This window comes from Colossoma macropomum, unplaced genomic scaffold (genome assembly GCF_904425465.1).
Source record: "Colossoma macropomum unplaced genomic scaffold, Colossoma_macropomum, whole genome shotgun sequence".
NCBI classification, from domain to species: domain Eukaryota; kingdom Metazoa; phylum Chordata; class Actinopteri; order Characiformes; family Serrasalmidae; genus Colossoma; species Colossoma macropomum.
Genome location: NW_023494800.1, coordinates 7587070 through 7604835, shown reverse-complemented (window position 1 = coordinate 7604835; position 17766 = coordinate 7587070). Strand labels below are relative to the sequence as shown.

The window sequence follows — 17766 nt, the reverse complement described above, 5'->3', positions numbered from 1 at the left end:
GAGGTGAGTGATCTGAGCTGTGATCAAAGAGCGCCATCCTTTCCGAAACAACATAACTGTGAAGAGCACCCACATATAAAAGACGCTGAGATGCCGCACAGAACCCCAAAGACGTCCTCTGAGGGGAAAACACGCTCCAAGCACAAGGAAAAAATGACCGGTCAACAGCTTGGGACTCCAACCAAGAAGCAAGAGAAAGTGCGGCCAGAAGGCCATGTTGCAAATGAGTCTCTCTCCTCTGAGACCGGGGCAGTCACTGTAATTGAGACCATCGTTATAACAGAGAAGATCACGCCTAAATCTCAGGGGAAGAAGAAGAAGAAGCACGGGATGGCCAAGCCAGAGAGTGAACCCCTGGCTGAAGTAGAGAATGGAGCGAGGCCCAAGGCCACAAAGGCCACCTGTGAAGGTGCGGAGGCAAAGCTAGCACCAAAACCAGGGAAAGTGAAGGAGAAACCAGCACTGCCTCTAATATCTTCAATAAACACTCTCAGCACAGGCAGCCCTGTCAATGACGGCGCAATGAAGTGCAAAGAAACAGAAGCAATCAAAGCCAATGCAGGAATAACCTCATGCGGCCAAGAATCCCAAAGCACAGGCCTTCCCAGAGTGCTGGATGATGACCTCATCAAACGCAGACGCATCTGTGGGGAGAAAAGCGAAGCTGTCCCAGTAAGAACGAGACCACAGTTACCTGCAATATTCCGGCAAAAGAAAGAGGAGGAGGTGGGCTTTAAGAGAGCGTACAGTGACGTTGTCAAACAGAAGATTCAGACACCTAAAGAAGGTACAGAATATGCATTGCCTGTCAAAGGTTTGGGGTTCTTTTATTATTGATCATGTTTTGGTTGTAGGTTTACAATAATTCAAACATATCAAATAGAAAAACTATTTAGATCTTACCGGTGTTCTTCGCAAATGTGCACAATAAGAGCCTTACCTTCGGAATAAAGCCAAATGCCAGACTCCTGTTAAGGGTGTTTAATCCACCTTTAGGCCAAAAGAGTTTAAATATGTGCTTTTAACAATAGTTTATGAACATAAAGCTGTGTGCTGAAGCAAAATATATCAGTATCAGATCAACAAATGGCTGTTTATGTTAACAAAATTAACAATTAACTAAGCATATGTGCTGCTGTGTTGTGTAGTTGTTGCAGTACCCCGTGTGGTAGCTGAGATCCAGGCAGATCCGGTGCCTGATGACCCTCAGAGCATTTCTCTGTGGTGCCAGTTCAGCTCAGTAGCAGCAGACACCTCCATTACCTGGACCAAAGAAGGAAAGGTCCTGTCTGAGAAGAAGAGGGGGTAAGAATGCTAGCCTGTTATTAAGCCCTTTATAAGATTTGATCATGATTATCAAAAGAGCTACACTGCTGGTCAAAACACTAACTTTGTACACTACATTTTTATTTGTATGGGTGGTATAAACTCCAAAGTACTATTAGTTTAGGTGTTATGATATTAAGCTCCAAGGCAGTCTACCTAAATTACACTGAAATGCACAACAGGTTCTAAGCTGTAACTGGGTAAATGTGTAGTACAAACTCCACAGTACCAGTTATGGGACATAAAAGACTGTAAATATATAAAGTGGAAGTCTTACATAGTAGGTACCTGTCTATTACCTGTCTATTACCTGCCTATTACCTGTCTGTATTACCTAAATGAAACTGAATCTGGGCTGTAAAAGAAAGCAGTGCATCTTAATATAGTTTTCTGTCTCTTAATCATTTCCTTAAGAAACTAGCTTTGTACTTTGTGTCATCATTACACACAATATCACTTACTTGGAGTTGTTTTTGTTTCACTGTGCTGCTTAAACATGACACTTCATTATATTCCTTATCAGTTTAATATCTAGAACCTGTTTGTAACTTCAGTTTAAAATAGCTAAAGCCAAAATAATTATACAGCGCTTTAGCGATTAGACCCCGCACTTACTCAGTTAACTCAGTTGGGCATTTGGTAACACTTTATTTGGAGTGGTCTTTTGTAGATGATTAATAAACTCTTAACAGATTATCAGTAACACATTAACAACATATCAGTGACGTGTCAGTAGTGAAGCATCTGAATACACTGAAGTCAATGTCTTGTAGATGTTCTGTTGATACATGACTTACATTAAGTAGATGTATTGTTAATATGTTACTTCTATTACATAAAACCTTACCTTACCAACCTTACCCAAAACCTAACCCTAACCCTGGCCCTAATCCTATCTCGAACCTTAACCTCAACCCAAAACCTAATCCTAACCCTCTTGTTTTTGACATGTTACTAAGAGTCTGTTGAGTGTTTGTTTCTTCTAAAGAGGACCACTCAGAATAAGGTGTCACTGGGCATTTCAGTCTAATTTAGTTGACCTGTTTTGGAGCTTTCCATCATGCAATCCAAAGTAATGATCTGATACTTTCTTTGACTGTTATCAAAAGAAATACGAAGAAGGCTTTTTCACAGCATACACTAGAGTAAGAGTACAAATCTGTGGAATATGTAAATATATAAAATACACAATAAATATATTGTGTTAGTTTGCCTGCAATGTGTGGCCCTGTCACTGATAACAGATAAACTGCCTCAATAGCCAGCTTTTTACCACCCAGGCCTTTATGACCTGCTGAATGTCTGTATGCCATAAACACCATGAGCAAGCACACGGTAATGGAATAAAGTGTGATCTGATACGACAACACTGAAATACTAAAGTCCTAACCAGCAATCACTGCAGCAGTTTTTAATACTGCGGCAGCAAATATCCACCATTAATTCCAATCAATATGTAAACTGCAATTTTATTGTTGTATATTGCGATTGTGATACTCTTTGCAATGTATTAGATACATACTTTAATGAATCAGTAATGTGACATGGTTAAAAATTGGCCTACCTTATTTTGTTGGATTACATGAACACTTTGATACCGAAACACCTACAGAAACACTCATATTGAACTTGCAGTATTGATATTTGCAAAGGCCACTATTCCAATACTGATAAACACAAATGATATATCATTAAGCCCTAATATGTATCCATGCCATACTGAAGAGCCCACTGTCTCTGTGGAATGCCTTTCAGTGCTCTGCCACAAACATGTTTTTAACCACTTGATGGAGCTGTGCTCTGACTTTTCAGTATTGCTCTCACTTTTGGCAGGAGTCTGACTGAACATCAGTTCAGTGGTGATTCAGCCATGACTTAGAGTGGGAGCTGAGTTGACGTTTTACGTAACTGCATGATTCAGATCGTCCAGCTTCTCAGTAGAGCTCAGATGTGAGCTCTATGGACTTTCGTTAAAAAAAAACCTGGATAAGTTCTGCACTCATATGTAATACTGACTTTGGGTGGAATGCGTTGGTGGTAACCTACTTAGGATTTAAAGTTATGGTAACATTCATCTGGACTGGTCCTTCATTCTCAGATAGATTCAAGATATAAGGAGGTCCTTCCAAAAACACTTCTTTATGTACCGAGCGTCCACTTTATTAGAAACTCTTCCCTTGTAGCTCCATCTTACAGTTCAATCAATGACCTTTTTCTGACCACAGAGCCTGGTCTAGAGAGCTGAGCTAGTAGACCATACTCAGCACAGCAGAGACATTGAGATGGTAGTGACATGGTGTTTTACTGGTATATCGGGTACAGTGATGTTTATGGTCACTAGCAGTTCTTTGGTCAGAAAATGACCAGAGATGAATGTGATAGTGCGGTGGCAGATACAGATGGGCTACAGTCTGTACACCTATATAGTGGACCAACAAGGTAGATGGAGTTTTCTTCAGTAAAGAAAATGATTCAATATGGAACCATGAAGAACTGAGGAACCATCATTTTTAAGTGTGCACTTTATTTGCATGTGATAAGCATTTGTAACAGAGTTCTCCTCATCTCTCTCCGTAGAGCGGGTGATGAGAGCCGTGTCACTCTGTCCATTGTGAAAGCCTGCAGTAAGGACTTGGGCATGTACCGCTGTAATCTGACCAGCAGCCTTGGCTCAGTGTCCACTTCAGACTACCATCTCACTTCTGAAGGTAAGATCTGGGGTCAGTCTAGAGTTGTGTCTATTAGGTAGTGACTTCCACTGAGTTTTCAAAATGTATGCATAATTCAATCATTGAAGCAAAGTCAATCAGAGTGGTTAGGTGTGAAATGTTCTATTCTGGAACATTATTCATATAGGTGGTCACAGGACTCAGATGTTTGAATACATCTGAAAGCTGCCTCACACAAAGTTATTACATTAAATACATATGAAAATGTTGCCTGATGTCTGCGACATTGTTATTAAGTTTTACAAAAGAGTTTTGGCCTAAAATGTATTTTGTAAATATATTCATGGTGACGGGGTACATGCAAACTGTCCAGGGTGTTTCCTGTCTTCTACCTGATGAACGCTGGTATAAGGCTCCAGCAACCCCCGGCCCCGTGACCCAGAAGGATAAGCATCTTAGAAGATGGATGGATGTACTATTAACAGCATTACATTTAAATACTCAGAAGACACAAGTTCACTGGTGGTTTTAGATAGTAAATAAAATGACTATATTTGCGTTCTACACATCGAGACCTCTGGTTCCTATCACCACTATTGTAAACAATTCCGAGCCAGTAAGTTTCTCTATGCATCATTTCACATCAAACCACTCTGAATGACTTTGTTTACTTCTCACCAACTGAATCATACAGAATTTTTGAAAATTGGTGGAATTCCCCTTATAAAGTACAAATGTAAATTCTAGGGCAAGAGAAGTTTAGAACCACTGGTCTTGAGAGCTGATCTGGGATGAATTATGTTTTCAGTTTTCTGATGAATTCCAATATAGATCATACAATCCACACATAAGGGGCACAAACTGACCTCAAATTGGCACTTTTGCTCTCAGATGGTCAATACATATGACTTCTGATGTGGGATTATTCACCAGAACCTGCATTCTGTAAATTAGACAGAACCAACTAATCCAAGATCAGACATGAGGAGCCATCAGGCTGTAGAGAAGATCTTAATGAATGTACTGAATGAAATAAATGAACTGATTGTGTCATCTGTCTCTCCTTTTTTGTCCTTCTTGTCTCAGTGCTCATGGAACTTGTCATCCCCAGCCATGACACACCAGGTGGGCCATCGTTTTATTTTGCAGTCATTTAACCCCTACATGGCCAGGACCCACCAACAGGCCCAAAGTTTTATTACACACTTCTATAACCTAAGAATAGCTCAGCAAGTTTGCATCAAAGTCCCCTGTAGTTACTGAATAATAAGCCTTAGTATGTAATAAGCCTGGGATTTGAGGGGTTAAATCCTAAAACTGAGTAAACCTGAATGAAAGCTATATAGCATATGTGAATTTTTGGTATGTTGTATGTTGTTTAACAGCCAAGGCATATTTACCAGGACTTCTCAAATTGATATGAGTAATCCTAAATAGACTTGCTTATGTGGTTTCTGACACTGTATGACATACTGGTATCTATAAAAACAAAAGCACAGACAAAAATAGCATATTTTAAGGGGCTATTTGACATTTTTTTTCCGGTGTTATCCACTTATAATGTTTGTGTTGTTTTATGTACCAAAAACAGTCATGATTTACTTTTACATTACCATTTTTCAACATCTCTTCTATAAACGGGTCTGGATGTTTTTGTCGCTGTGCCTTTTAAGACTAACATATGAAAATGACATCTGTTCCGATTGGCTACCCACTACGGCCTAAAACACTCTTTATAACTTCAATGTGAATGGGTGGAGCTAAACTGCTGTAAGATGACTAGGTGGATATATTTAAATGGTTTGTTTTTCATGACATCACAAAAACATTGAATTCAAAACAGGCTGTTTTTGCAGCTTAGTTTCTATCAGACTTAAACAAAGCAAGGACGTTTGGGTTTTTATTACACGGGCCATTAGCATAGCTGCTGGTAATGTTTATAGCTATCTGGTGTACATTTGTATATTTTTATGGATAACAGTATATCATGAACTAAAAAAGCAAAACTTGGACACCAAACAGTTTTTGACTAATTGGCTACATTGGTGTAAGAGCTACGACTCTGATCATAATCTTGCTGAGAATCCGTGGAACTATTCATGTTTTTCGAGAGTTGTTTTTTCACTAGTGTGGATTAGAATTTAAACTGTTTTCTTTCTCTCTGTCTCAGCTGAGCGCAGGGAGGTGGATGGGGAAGAGGAGGATGTGCAGTGTGCTCCTCTGCTCTTTAGGGATGATATCCTGACTGATCAGTACTTTGGGGAGAACCAGCCTGCCAGCATTGTGACGGAAAAGGCCCACTTCGGGGAGGGAATGCACCGTAAGGCCTTCAGGACCACTCTGCAGGCCGGCATGCTGCCCGTCTTCAACCCTGGACACCCCTGTGTGCTCAAAGTCCACAATGCCATCAGCTATGGGACCAATAACAATGAAGAACTTGTTGAGAAAAACTATAACCTGGCTGTGGAGGTGAGACCCAAATCTATCCTATCAGACCTGGAGAAATTTGGTTTTCATTTAGTTCTGAAAACCAAGGGTGGAGAAGGGGGGTGGTTTGGTCACCATGGTGATTGTATGGGGATACTGTTAGAGTGTGTGTGTGTGTCTGTGTGTATATGTGTTTGTGTATGTTTGTGTGTGTGTGTGTGAGGGTGGACAACATGGACCCTGAAAACTGTGCTGTCTTTCAGTGATTGCTCCTTTTCCTGCTCGTCTCCAGTTGTAAATTTAGGCAATCTTGGTTAAATATTTATCTATCCAGCTAAATTATATTACAGACTTCCTTATATAATCGCTACATTATAGCTGTTATCTAATACAGCTGCATTATATAATTGCTGAAGAATCTGTTTTTTTCGTTTTTCTTTAGGAGTGTCATGTGCAGAACACGGCCAGAGAATACATCAAGGCCTATACAAACGCAGCCAAATCTGCAGAGTCGTTCGGAGAAGTTCCAGAGTGAGTGCAGTGATGCTTTTCCCACTGTTGGAGCCACACAAAAGAATTAGGATTTGTGCTTTTACTGTATTAACTGTGGCTATATTCTGTTCTTATTAAAGCTTTTTAAAGCTTGCAGCCTTAAACATGATGTATAAATGTTTAATACAAATTAAAAAGTCTTTACTTGAGACGTACATCCACACCAAGAACCATTCAGAACCCTTTAGTTTCAACAGAAAGATCACTGTGTGTACTTTCCAGGATCATCCCGATCTACTTGGTCCACCGGCCATCCAATGACATCCCATACGCCACTCTGGAGGAGGAGCTGATTGGAGACTTTGTGAAGTATTCAGTGAAGGACGGGAAGGAGATTAATCTGATGAGGAGGGACTCAGAGGCGGGTCAAAAGTGCTGCGCCTTCCAGCATTGGGTGTACGCTCAGACTGAAGGGAACCTTCTGGTCACTGATATGCAGGGTAAGATCACTTATGGCCCCGCCTCCTACATTCAGAACTGGGAGTGAGGGGATTAGGCTGATGAGTTGAATCAGGTCCATTACACTGTAAGAAGTTTGTTCATCTGAACAGTTGTGCTTTGCAAAATTCATTTTAATAAAAATAGCTAAACTGGTTTTACAACATACATTTTTAGGTTGAACACCAATGTATTTGAACCTAGCCATTATCTTTATTTGTATTTTGTTCTGTCCCACACTAACATTCCACAAGATAAAAAGTTTGTATTAGAGGCACATTTGCACATTATGGCTTTCTGTGATATCAGTATTCCACTAAGGTCACCATGCTCACTGCCAAGTCTCAGTTAGAGGGGTATAAAGCCCCCCCACAACTTGGCTGTGGAACAGTTGAACTGTCTTCTCTGGAGTGATGGGGCTCCATCCAATACCTTTGGGATGAGTTGAAGTGATTCAGAACTGATCATCCAACATCAGTACCTGAGCTCACTAATGCTCATGTGGCTGAATGCAATCAAATCCTCACAGTAATGTTCCAACATCTGTTCTAAAGCCTTTGCAAAAGAGTAGATGGTGTTACTGCAGCAAAGAGGGGACAAACTCCCTATTAAGACACTTGATTTTACAAGAAACACTGGATGAGCAGGTGTCCACAAACTTTTGGACATGTAACGTATGGAATGACTGCACAATAGCAGTGCACTGCACCCCCCTGCACAGCTTAGTTCCAAAACAGTTGGCTCTGATATTGAGATGCTACTGAAGACGTTGATTAGCTAGATCAGATTGTTTGATTTAGTTTGGGGGTGGAGGTGAACTCTATAGGGCAGATCTCCAAGAGCGATATAAGGCAGCAGTGTTTAAACTCATTATTGTCTTCATTTCTGTGCAGGTGTTGGTATGAAACTGACAGATGTTGGTATCGCTACCTGCAGGAAAGGGTGAGTACATATAATAATAATAATAATAATAATAATAATAATGCTGTTATTTTGATCATTTTTACTACATTCAATACTGTGCAAAAGTCAAAGACCACCCTTTATTTATTTAATTTCCAAATATCAAAATTGCCATTAAGTACAAGTTATTACATTTTTCAGGTTATTTCATTATTTCTGAGGAAATTAGATATAAAATAATCCACTTGCACAAGCAAAGAGAAAGTCAAAGCAAAATAAGTGAAAAAAAGGAGTTTTCAAAAGTGGGACTCCTAACAGCCGTGCAAGACCCGGTAGACCACCAAAATGGGCACTTAAAGCTTTCATCTTTGAGAGAGAGGAGAAAATCAAGCTGCTTCAGATCTGAAAACATCCACAAATGTTTCTGTCCATCCTTCCACTGTGAGAAGAGAACTCGGCGCTATGGGTCTGAAAGGATGTGTAGCTGTCCAAGAAGCTGACAAAGAAGCTGTTGCTGTTCTCAGAACAATGGACTGACCACATGTTGAGTCCAGACCTTAACATCACTGAATGCATTTGAAATTTCTTGAATTATGAGAAGCAAAAACTGCAACCAACTTCTAAGACTGAACTTTAGAGGTGTGGAAAAATATCCCTGCAGATTTCTTTGAAAAACTGGAAGCAAGTGTCCAGAAAAGAAATGAAGCTGTGATAAAGGCCAAGAGTGGACACAGTAAATACTGAAAAAAGTTGAGTTTTCTGTGTAATTTTCTGTTGAATATATTTCATAGTTTTCTGCTTTTTTCTGCTCTGAAAATTAACTAAATGTATGGTGGTCTGCATCTTTTGCACAGTACTGTAAAATACAATTACAGTACTGTAAAGTACTGTAAAATAGCAACACCTGACACTGAAGATTTGGAAAAACCATTATTAATAAAATCTCCTCTTTTGTGTGTCCAGCTATAAAGGGTTTAAAGGGAACTGTGCCACATCTTTCATCGACCAGTTCAAGGCTCTGCACCAGTGTAACAGATTCTGTGAGCTGCTGGGTCTACCATCCTTACAGCCCAAACCCAAACGAACGGTGGCCCCACCAAAGCCCAAAGCACAACCTGTGCCCAAGAAAAAGACCTTTGGCCCAGTTCTAAAGGGCAAATCATGATTGGACTGAAGCCCTGAAGGCAGGGCATTATGGGTAAGTGGGGCATTACATTTGCAACGCTGTGAAGCTGCATCAGGGGAGTGATGGAGGCGCAGTGATGCGGGATGCAGAAAGCTTCAGGACACAGTTCTGAGGTGCAACAACTGTGACCACAGTGTTTCACTTGCAAAGGGTTTAGTGGGTCATTGTTAGCTGTGCATGCCAGATTTTTGGGTCACTGAGGTGTGAATATACGTTTTGGTGGTGTACCTGTTTAGTAGGGTGTCATCAGACACAGCCTGAACAATGACTTTTGCAATTTGGTGTATTTTATTGCATCAGTTAGACGTCCTGCATATTATGTTCATGTTTATTTTGGCTTTTGACATGTAATAAGCTGTGATATTTAAAAAAAAACAACTAAAGAAGCTTCCTATAGTTTCTATGTGTACTCTTGTGATACGCACATGAAGCGTTTTGTACTGACAACATGACAGTAAATACTAGTTATCCTGGAAAAACCTGATCAATACTTAAATGTATCTTCAAACCGATCATGTAGTATGATCGTATATTATTTTGACAACTGGAATAAGTGACTCGCATGATTTAACAATATCCTTACTTATTGTACATTGTGCATTAGGAGAATTTCACATTTGTACTGTAAAAGAAAGGTTCTCCTTATTGTTTATATATTTTATCATTCACTCTATATTCATCTTCTAATAGAAGGTGTACATATTTTTGTAATGCCTGCTTAGTGATTTCCCAACCTTTTCTTTTTTACAATACTTGAATTTTTGTTTTATCTTTTTTTTTTTTAGTTCATTTGAGAGCTATTGCAAATGTACTGTGATGCAGAATTTTCATCCCTAGCAGCTTTTTAAAAAGTGTCATTAACCCATTAAAACTATCTTTCTATTATCGATCTTAAGAGTTATTCAGTATGTATTCAGTTGCTACAATAAAGTTTTTGGTACCCTACTCCAAAATGAATATGTAAGTAATGTATTGTGGGTTATTCCATGCTAACTCAACCTGGTCATGTCAAGCCATGTCACGGATTTCCATGAAAAAAAAAATCTATTTGATTTATGTAAGTTTGCAACATTTCGGAACTGTGCACCAAATCATTGAGTAGTTATTCATTTTTAAGGTTTGCCATGGGAGGTTCTGAATTGCCAACAAATTTGTGTACTGACCTGAATTATAACTGAGCATAAATACAACACTAATAATAATAATACTTCACTTTGAATCAACTGAACAAATTCACACAGTTACTGTATTGGGGGCATATTTTTAGGTTGCAGCATAAAATTCTTTGCAATTTGAAGTTACATCATTTGTTTAAAATGATAATTGGCAAAAAATCTCTTTCACAAGCCTTTTTTGGTCCTATATTTTCCTAAACCTATTTCAGGGCAATCATAAAAAAATAAATAAATACAGATGTGCTTTTTCCCCTTTGGTGGTTTAACATTTTTTAAACATACTGTAACAAAAAGGCACAATATAAAGAAGCTATAACAAGCTAAAAATAAAGATAAAATAATGAAATCTGTACACTCTTTAAAAAGATGGCTCTTCAAGGTATCTTTAGTAAAGGAAGTTGTTCTTTACCATTTAAGCATGCAAATTGTTCTTTACTAAAGAACCCTTTTTTAAGAACCATCTTTTTTAAGAGTATGCTTTTTACTGAAAAGTAATACATTGTTCTGTTACTTTTTTTTGAGGGATATATTATGCTTAGAGGTCTTGTATAAGGAACTTATCTTGTTGGCCATCGAAGTTTGGAGTATAGAAAATTTCAATTTTGCAAAAATTATTTGAAAAAAAAATAGCTGAAGAGTTTTATTCATAATCAAAATTAACATGAACAAAGTGATATTATTCTTTGTACTGAATTTTCATGCAGTTAATATTTCAGCTGAGTTCAGTCACTCTGTAACTCAACTAAAAACTATTTGGAGCACAGTTTGGAAGTGTTGCATGGATGCTTGAATTAAATAGAACTGTTTATTGATTTTTTATGATGAGAGCTGCCAGGTCTTTGGTGAACTGCCGAGGAATAAGCCGGTTCTGAGAGAGAGGAGTTGGACCCAGCAGAGCCCCTGTAGTTATGGGGTTAATTTGATGTCGGTTCCAGGCTGCTGGCTGAGAGAGGAAGCTGGAGAAAGGCTGCGAGTGTGGAAATGGCCTCCTGTTGACCTGTTAAGCCAGCTGTCCTCCTGCCTCAGAGAGAATGTAAAGGCCGCAGCCTCCGCCATGTTTCTGTAATCCATCACGAGATGCCTGACCTATTACAGTGTGATATGTACCTTCCACGTGAGATACAATGAGCAGTCGTGGGACGTGATGAGAAGAGGAAAGTGAGTATTTACTGTTTGTACACAATTAATTTTTTTCATAGACACTCTGGAATGGATCCTCTTGCACTGGTCTACCTCTAATCTGTACAGATAGACACAAAGGTCAGAGTCACTGACCTCACGCATATTCTGGCCTGCACGAAAAGCCTGGTCATAACATGGATAGTTTTGAATCTGATTGTTTGAACCACACATATGACTGAACGTTATATTCGGTGTCGATGTTATTAATAACCATTGTGCTGTTCATGGAGTAACTGTCGATCATTGTGTTGCACGACAACCAAAGCGTTCTGTTAATAAACGACATTGTTTGGAGGAAGGATCGTTTACTTTGATTACAATTAGTAATAAATTAACCCCTTAAATTCCCAGGTTTAAAATATATTAAGACCTACAGTCTTACGCAAAAGTATTGGCACCCCTCCTCAAATTACATTATTTGCTGAATTTTATGTATTGGAAAAATACAAAAGCACATTTTATATTTTGTGTTAATTTTTTTTTCCCACTATGCAAATAAACAGAAATTTTTTTAATGAAAATGCCACATTTAAGTTCTCTGTAGAGGATATGTTAACTTATTTCACTTAGAAAAACAATAAAACATATAATGTAACCAGGGGTGTTACATAGAAAACAATGCACAATGGCTGAGTATTCTTAAGATATACAAGTAAGGAAAGGCCTGGATCTGGCCATTTAAGGGGTTAAATTATTTACTGAATATTAGTAAATGTTATCATATTTGTATTTTGCTGCCATTTATAAAGCAATTAGCCACACACGGCCTTCATTACAGTGATTTTACTCCGCTTCACCGTTTAACGATGGTAAAATCACCGTAATGCATGCCCTCTTGTGGCTCATTGCTTTTATGTTTCTTGAGAGTACTATGTTATTTTTTTGTTTTGCAATGTGACAGGCTGTATGTATCAGAGACTGGAAAGAGTCGGCTCGACTGAATGCCAGCCCCTTCCAACCAATCCTGATCTACTTTCTGTATATCAAGTTGCAAGCCTACAGTCATACCAAGCTAAATGGAATGAGAGTCGGGTTGCAGGGAAAATTTCAGCTGGTATGAATTTGGGGAACAGGTCAAGAAATGTAATGGAAGAAATGCTTCGCTGAAGCACTGTGTTGATTCTGTGTAGTGTATATTCTGTTCTTTTGAGCGTTTCATGTACATAAAAACGTTGTTTCCTTCAGAAAAGTACATTAAAACATAAAAAAATACGAGTCCAAGCTTTATTTGAACACAGCCTAAAGGTTACACATGACATTTTGCCCTCTCATTTGATCTCAGGACACATGCAGGTGTTCCCACCAACAAAGTTGCCTAGACACAGTATGACAAGTTAGATTTTCGCTGTCAAAGTGTCAAAACATACCTGCAAGGGTTCTGTTAGTATTAAAGAGCTTGGCGCTAATTATTTGGCCGTATTTATCCTCAACCCTTGGCTTCATTTCCAACATAGAGTGTCTTGGTGTGAAGACCTACTTTTGCCTAATTAATGATTTTACAGTTTTCTTTTCTAAACTATTGTTTCAGTAATAGTTCCACTTACTCCAGATGTAGTTGATCAGTCAAAACATGGTCCAAATTTTGCTTCTTTCATTGAGAACTGCAGCTGCGAACTAACAAGACACTAGAAGTCAATAGTCACCCAAATAGCTCAAATTGTTTCCATAAAAATAGATCCCAACACTCAGTGCCAAATCGTGACTATTAGAGCTAGGCCTTCATTTCAGGCCATAAATGTCGAAACCTGCTAAAAACAAGGGAAAACCCACCTCTATGATAATGCTAACTTCTGCTGATGCCCCTGTAAGACCCTATACGATACTAGTAGTTTGTTAGCACGAAGCTAACAGTAATTCACATGAACATTTTTCAACAGTTCTAGGTTAAACACAGGCAAATTTTATATTCTAAAAGGCATTTCGCTGTTTTGCATTTCTAACAACCCACTGGTTGAGCTGCCACTCAGATTCAAAGCCAGTGACATATCTGGGACTTCCAGAAGGCCTAGAGTGATGTTTTTTCTTTTTTCTCACAAAATTGATTGGAAATCAAAACATGATTGGTTGATTCCTCTGTCATGTCGTAATTATGCTGATGGTTAACCTAATGCATCGACTTCTCTTCAGGTCCTGAAGTGCTGAACGATAAGAAAACTCACTTAGCTTTATCTACATATATACCATGGAGAAAAACAATTCCTGATTGGCCAATTTTCTGGGTATTTCAAGAATTTAACCCTTTTGTTTTCATCCAAACCTTACCAATGAAAAAAAGAGTTGTTCAGTAATATTGGCCGAGTTTAAGAATGAGTCAATGGAACAAAAATGAGCTAAATATCACAGAATTGCATTGTGTTTTGTTTTTTTTTCCAGAATTCTTTTTCCAGTTTTGTTCCCAGAAATCATTAGGCCTTCTCTAGAAGGCCTTGATGGTTCCCCTCTGCCAAAACATCTCTCAACTCACTCAATCTGGTCTTAATGAAGGTTGCTTTTGATGTGGTTTAGGATACAGTATGACTTACTGTCAGCTATAATAATGAATAAAACCTCACCATGTAGCTGACCGCTGCTGGAAGCCCCTTTAGACAACAGGGCCTCTATTCACAAACTTACCTGCATAGGAGTGCTGACCTAAATTCAGTTTCTGTGACAGAGACCACTTATTCATGACTGCTTTGTGAATACCAGTCCTGGTGTTGTTTGAAATGGCTGCCCATAGTGGTGAGGTTTTGCTTATTTTTACAGCTCACAGCAAGTCATGCACATTAACTAATCTGCACAACCTTAATGAAGACCTGGATGTGGATTGAGCAGGTTGAGAGAAGTTTGGTCATGTATTATTACCGAAGCAATTGCATTATTTGGGTGACTACTGACTTCTAGTCTTTGCTAGCTACATTAGCCACACAGCTCCATCTGTGAACAGACTTCAAATGTGTCGTAACTGATTATCTACTTCCGGAGTAAGAAAAGAAGTAGAAATGTGATTTTTTGCCAACTTATTCCTTTACAGCGGCTTAAACAGCTAAAAGGTTTGAGTGCTGATGAGTGCTGACATCACAACAGTGGCATAAATGCATTGCCTTTGGCACAAATTTGGCAGAAATATTTATGTGATATTGTTTTCCTTTCAATAAAACCTGCTTATTCTTTAAAACGTGATGCAACTGCAAACCAACAAAGTAAGTGTCCCCAAACTTTTGATGAGCAGTGTAGATTCAGATTAGGAAACATGGGTCAGTAGTCGTGTCTGCATATGTACAGTGCGTGCCTTCAGCCAGGATTACTGAGCTATTTTAATCACGTAAGAAATACGACAGGGCTGTTGACCTGCCAATCATGCCTTTGCTATCAATATTGGTCACTGAAAGACTGCTTATGTGGACGAATCATTACAAATTCTGACAGAAAAAATAAGTGTCATGCTCAACCTTAACCACACACCACATTTGATCAGTGCTGATTAGCCTTTGCATGCAGTACATACAGCAGTGACAAGACTTTATTTTAGTTATTTTATTTATTTATTTGAAAGCTTTGTAGTTGAACGTATGAGGTGCTGCAGTTCCTATGTCCGGTCCATGTCCTTCTGTCAAGCTGAAGATGAGCTGGTGCCGGACGGTCACTCTGTAGTTATTTAGTGTGATAATGGCGTTTGATTAAACACAACACAAACACCATTGTCACACTCCATAACTCCGGAGGGCAAAGTAATAAACACGTCCTACAGAAAGAAGAGGTGGGGTAGACAAGGGTCTTGAGATAAAAAATATATATAATACATTTAATATTTAAGAAAAAGTGCTTGGCATTTACAAACATTTAATTAGAATAGAAGCTTTACACTTTGTGGGAGCTGGAAAAGGTTTTAACATCCCTTACAAAAATGATTCTTTGAAGAAGCACTCATTGGAAGGTTCTTTAGGAAACCCAGAATGGTTCAAAAAGATCAATTTGGCCCCTTTATTTGTAGTAAAACACAACCGGCTGCCTACCCAGACCAAGATTAAGCCTAAACAAATACCAAATAGCATTTATGTTGATAAAGCACCACTGACATTGCAGTTTAGTTCAAGACTAGGTTTATTTAAAGTCCAATAAATCAGCCCTATTATTCTTGCAGGCAGACAATGTGTCTACAGTTCAAACACCAAGTGACTAATCATTTAAGAACCAACTGTGCTTAAATGAGCATGAATGATTCAGTGCTCTCTCTCTCTCTCTCTCTCTCTCTCTCTCTCTCTCTCTCTCTCTCTCTCTCTCTCTCTCTCTCTCTCTCTCTCTCTCTCTCTCAGCTGTCAGTGTCCTCTATCAGTATTTAAACGTGGCTCTTTCCTGTGTGTAGCTGACCCTCGGCCAGGAGGGGGCAGAAGGCCTGATTTGCAAAGTTAAAATACTGCTAAGATGCTAAACTAATGTTAACATCTTAGCTAATAAAATAGGTAAAATAGGTAAAGTCTATGAATTTCTAAACGTCTGTCATTCTGAACATTGTGGAGTGAAACTGAAGCCAACTAAATCTGCATTGCCTTATGAATGACAGCAGGACATCACAATATATATATATATATATATATATATATATATATATATATATATATATATATATATATATATAATATGTATAGAATTGTCTTATATTGTGTCATAGCAAAACTTCACCCTCCGAAAAAAAGAGAACAATTTAATGTAAGTTCATGATGGAAGATTTTATAAGTAATCATTGGACCAATTCTATTGGACCATTTATCATTTAAAAAGCTGCTGGTGTTTTCAAATTAAGTAAAAACAAAAACTGAAAAAAAAATTAATTACAAGGTTTTAATATGATTTTTGAACACTTTGAATGTTCCTTATCATGTCTGTTAAACATCTATGAGTAGATACTGACTTTTTCACAGACTTCATGAGAACTCTAATGACTCTGCTGAAGATTCAATCAAACTGTACATTTAAAATCTAGATTTAAACTCACCAGTTCAAAGATGGCCGCCATCGAGCATGCTGGTCTCCATGTACGCGTGTGAGCTCACTAAGTGGTAATAATATTCTAATTTACTCATCCACAATCTGAATAAACCATGTGGACGTCCAGTGTCACACAAAATGTTCTAGCACACTGGCACACCGTTACTCTGACCCGAATTCTGCTGTAGCGACAGACGTGTGAGGTACAATCCCACTCTCCAGGCTCCGAGCTTCATGACTGTTTGCTGACTGTGTCCTTCTGGTCAGGCTCCTCTTTATGTGGCCTGAGGGGGTTTAGTCAAACAGTAAATGGAAGTGTGAGATAAGCTCGAAGCGCTATTGATCAGTCGAGACGTGGAGGGGAGGTCACTCACCCAAAACCAGGGCCTTTTGGAAAATAAAAAAAAAAAAAGAATAAATAAATAAAGGACCTTCCTTTTTTTCTGTCAGATTCACACATTCAGAAAACAGTGTGGGGTTCAGTAATAAAGAGTTGGGTCAGTTAGCGTGCACTATTGGCGTGCTAAGTAGCGAACTAAATTAGCTGAGAACAGGAAAAAGGTTTGGACAATGTGACACCATGTGGGGCAAATTAAAATCAAATATATACAATATATATGCTATATAAAAATATAATATACAACACATATGCTATATAAAAATATACATATATGCAATATAAATATATAGGTTGACTTCTTCAAATCTTCATCTTCAAAATCTAGACCTATAATTTTCCATGAACTGAAACCTTACAGCCTGTGTCATCTTAAGGACTGTAGTGTTGAGTAGAAAAGAAAACTAAAAATAGTTCAACAATTTAAAAAAGGGCAAACAAACAAACTGTAGACCTGTTTTAGTCCAGTGAAGTCCAGACTAAAGTCTATTCAGGGTCACTAACAGATTCCTATCATGGTTTTCTGTTTACTGGGATGTGACT

At 38.5% G+C, this 17766-nt stretch overlaps 1 protein-coding gene and 1 long non-coding RNA gene across 2 annotated transcripts; one reads left to right on the top strand and one right to left on the bottom strand.

Moving 5' to 3' along the window:
- The first annotated feature begins 51 nt into the window (after nt 1-51).
- On the top strand, nt 52-10396 carry LOC118819717 (alpha-protein kinase 2-like). The gene is made up of 9 exons (XM_036587614.1): nt 52-787; nt 1149-1305; nt 3904-4034; nt 5082-5120; nt 6166-6464; nt 6865-6953; nt 7197-7414; nt 8306-8354; nt 9279-10396. Exons 1-9 carry the CDS (start codon nt 91-93, stop codon nt 9478-9480), a joined length of 1881 nt encoding a protein of 626 aa, XP_036443507.1. The 5' UTR covers nt 52-90; the 3' UTR covers nt 9481-10396.
- A 2672-nt stretch (nt 10397-13068) lies between these two features.
- On the bottom strand, nt 13069-17554 carry LOC118819718. Its single transcript, XR_005008202.1, has 2 exons — nt 16834-17554; nt 13069-15582 (listed from the first exon to the last, which is right to left on the bottom strand). It is a non-coding gene; the product is annotated as an uncharacterized LOC118819718 (long non-coding RNA).
- Between the last annotated feature and the right edge of the window lie 212 nt (nt 17555-17766).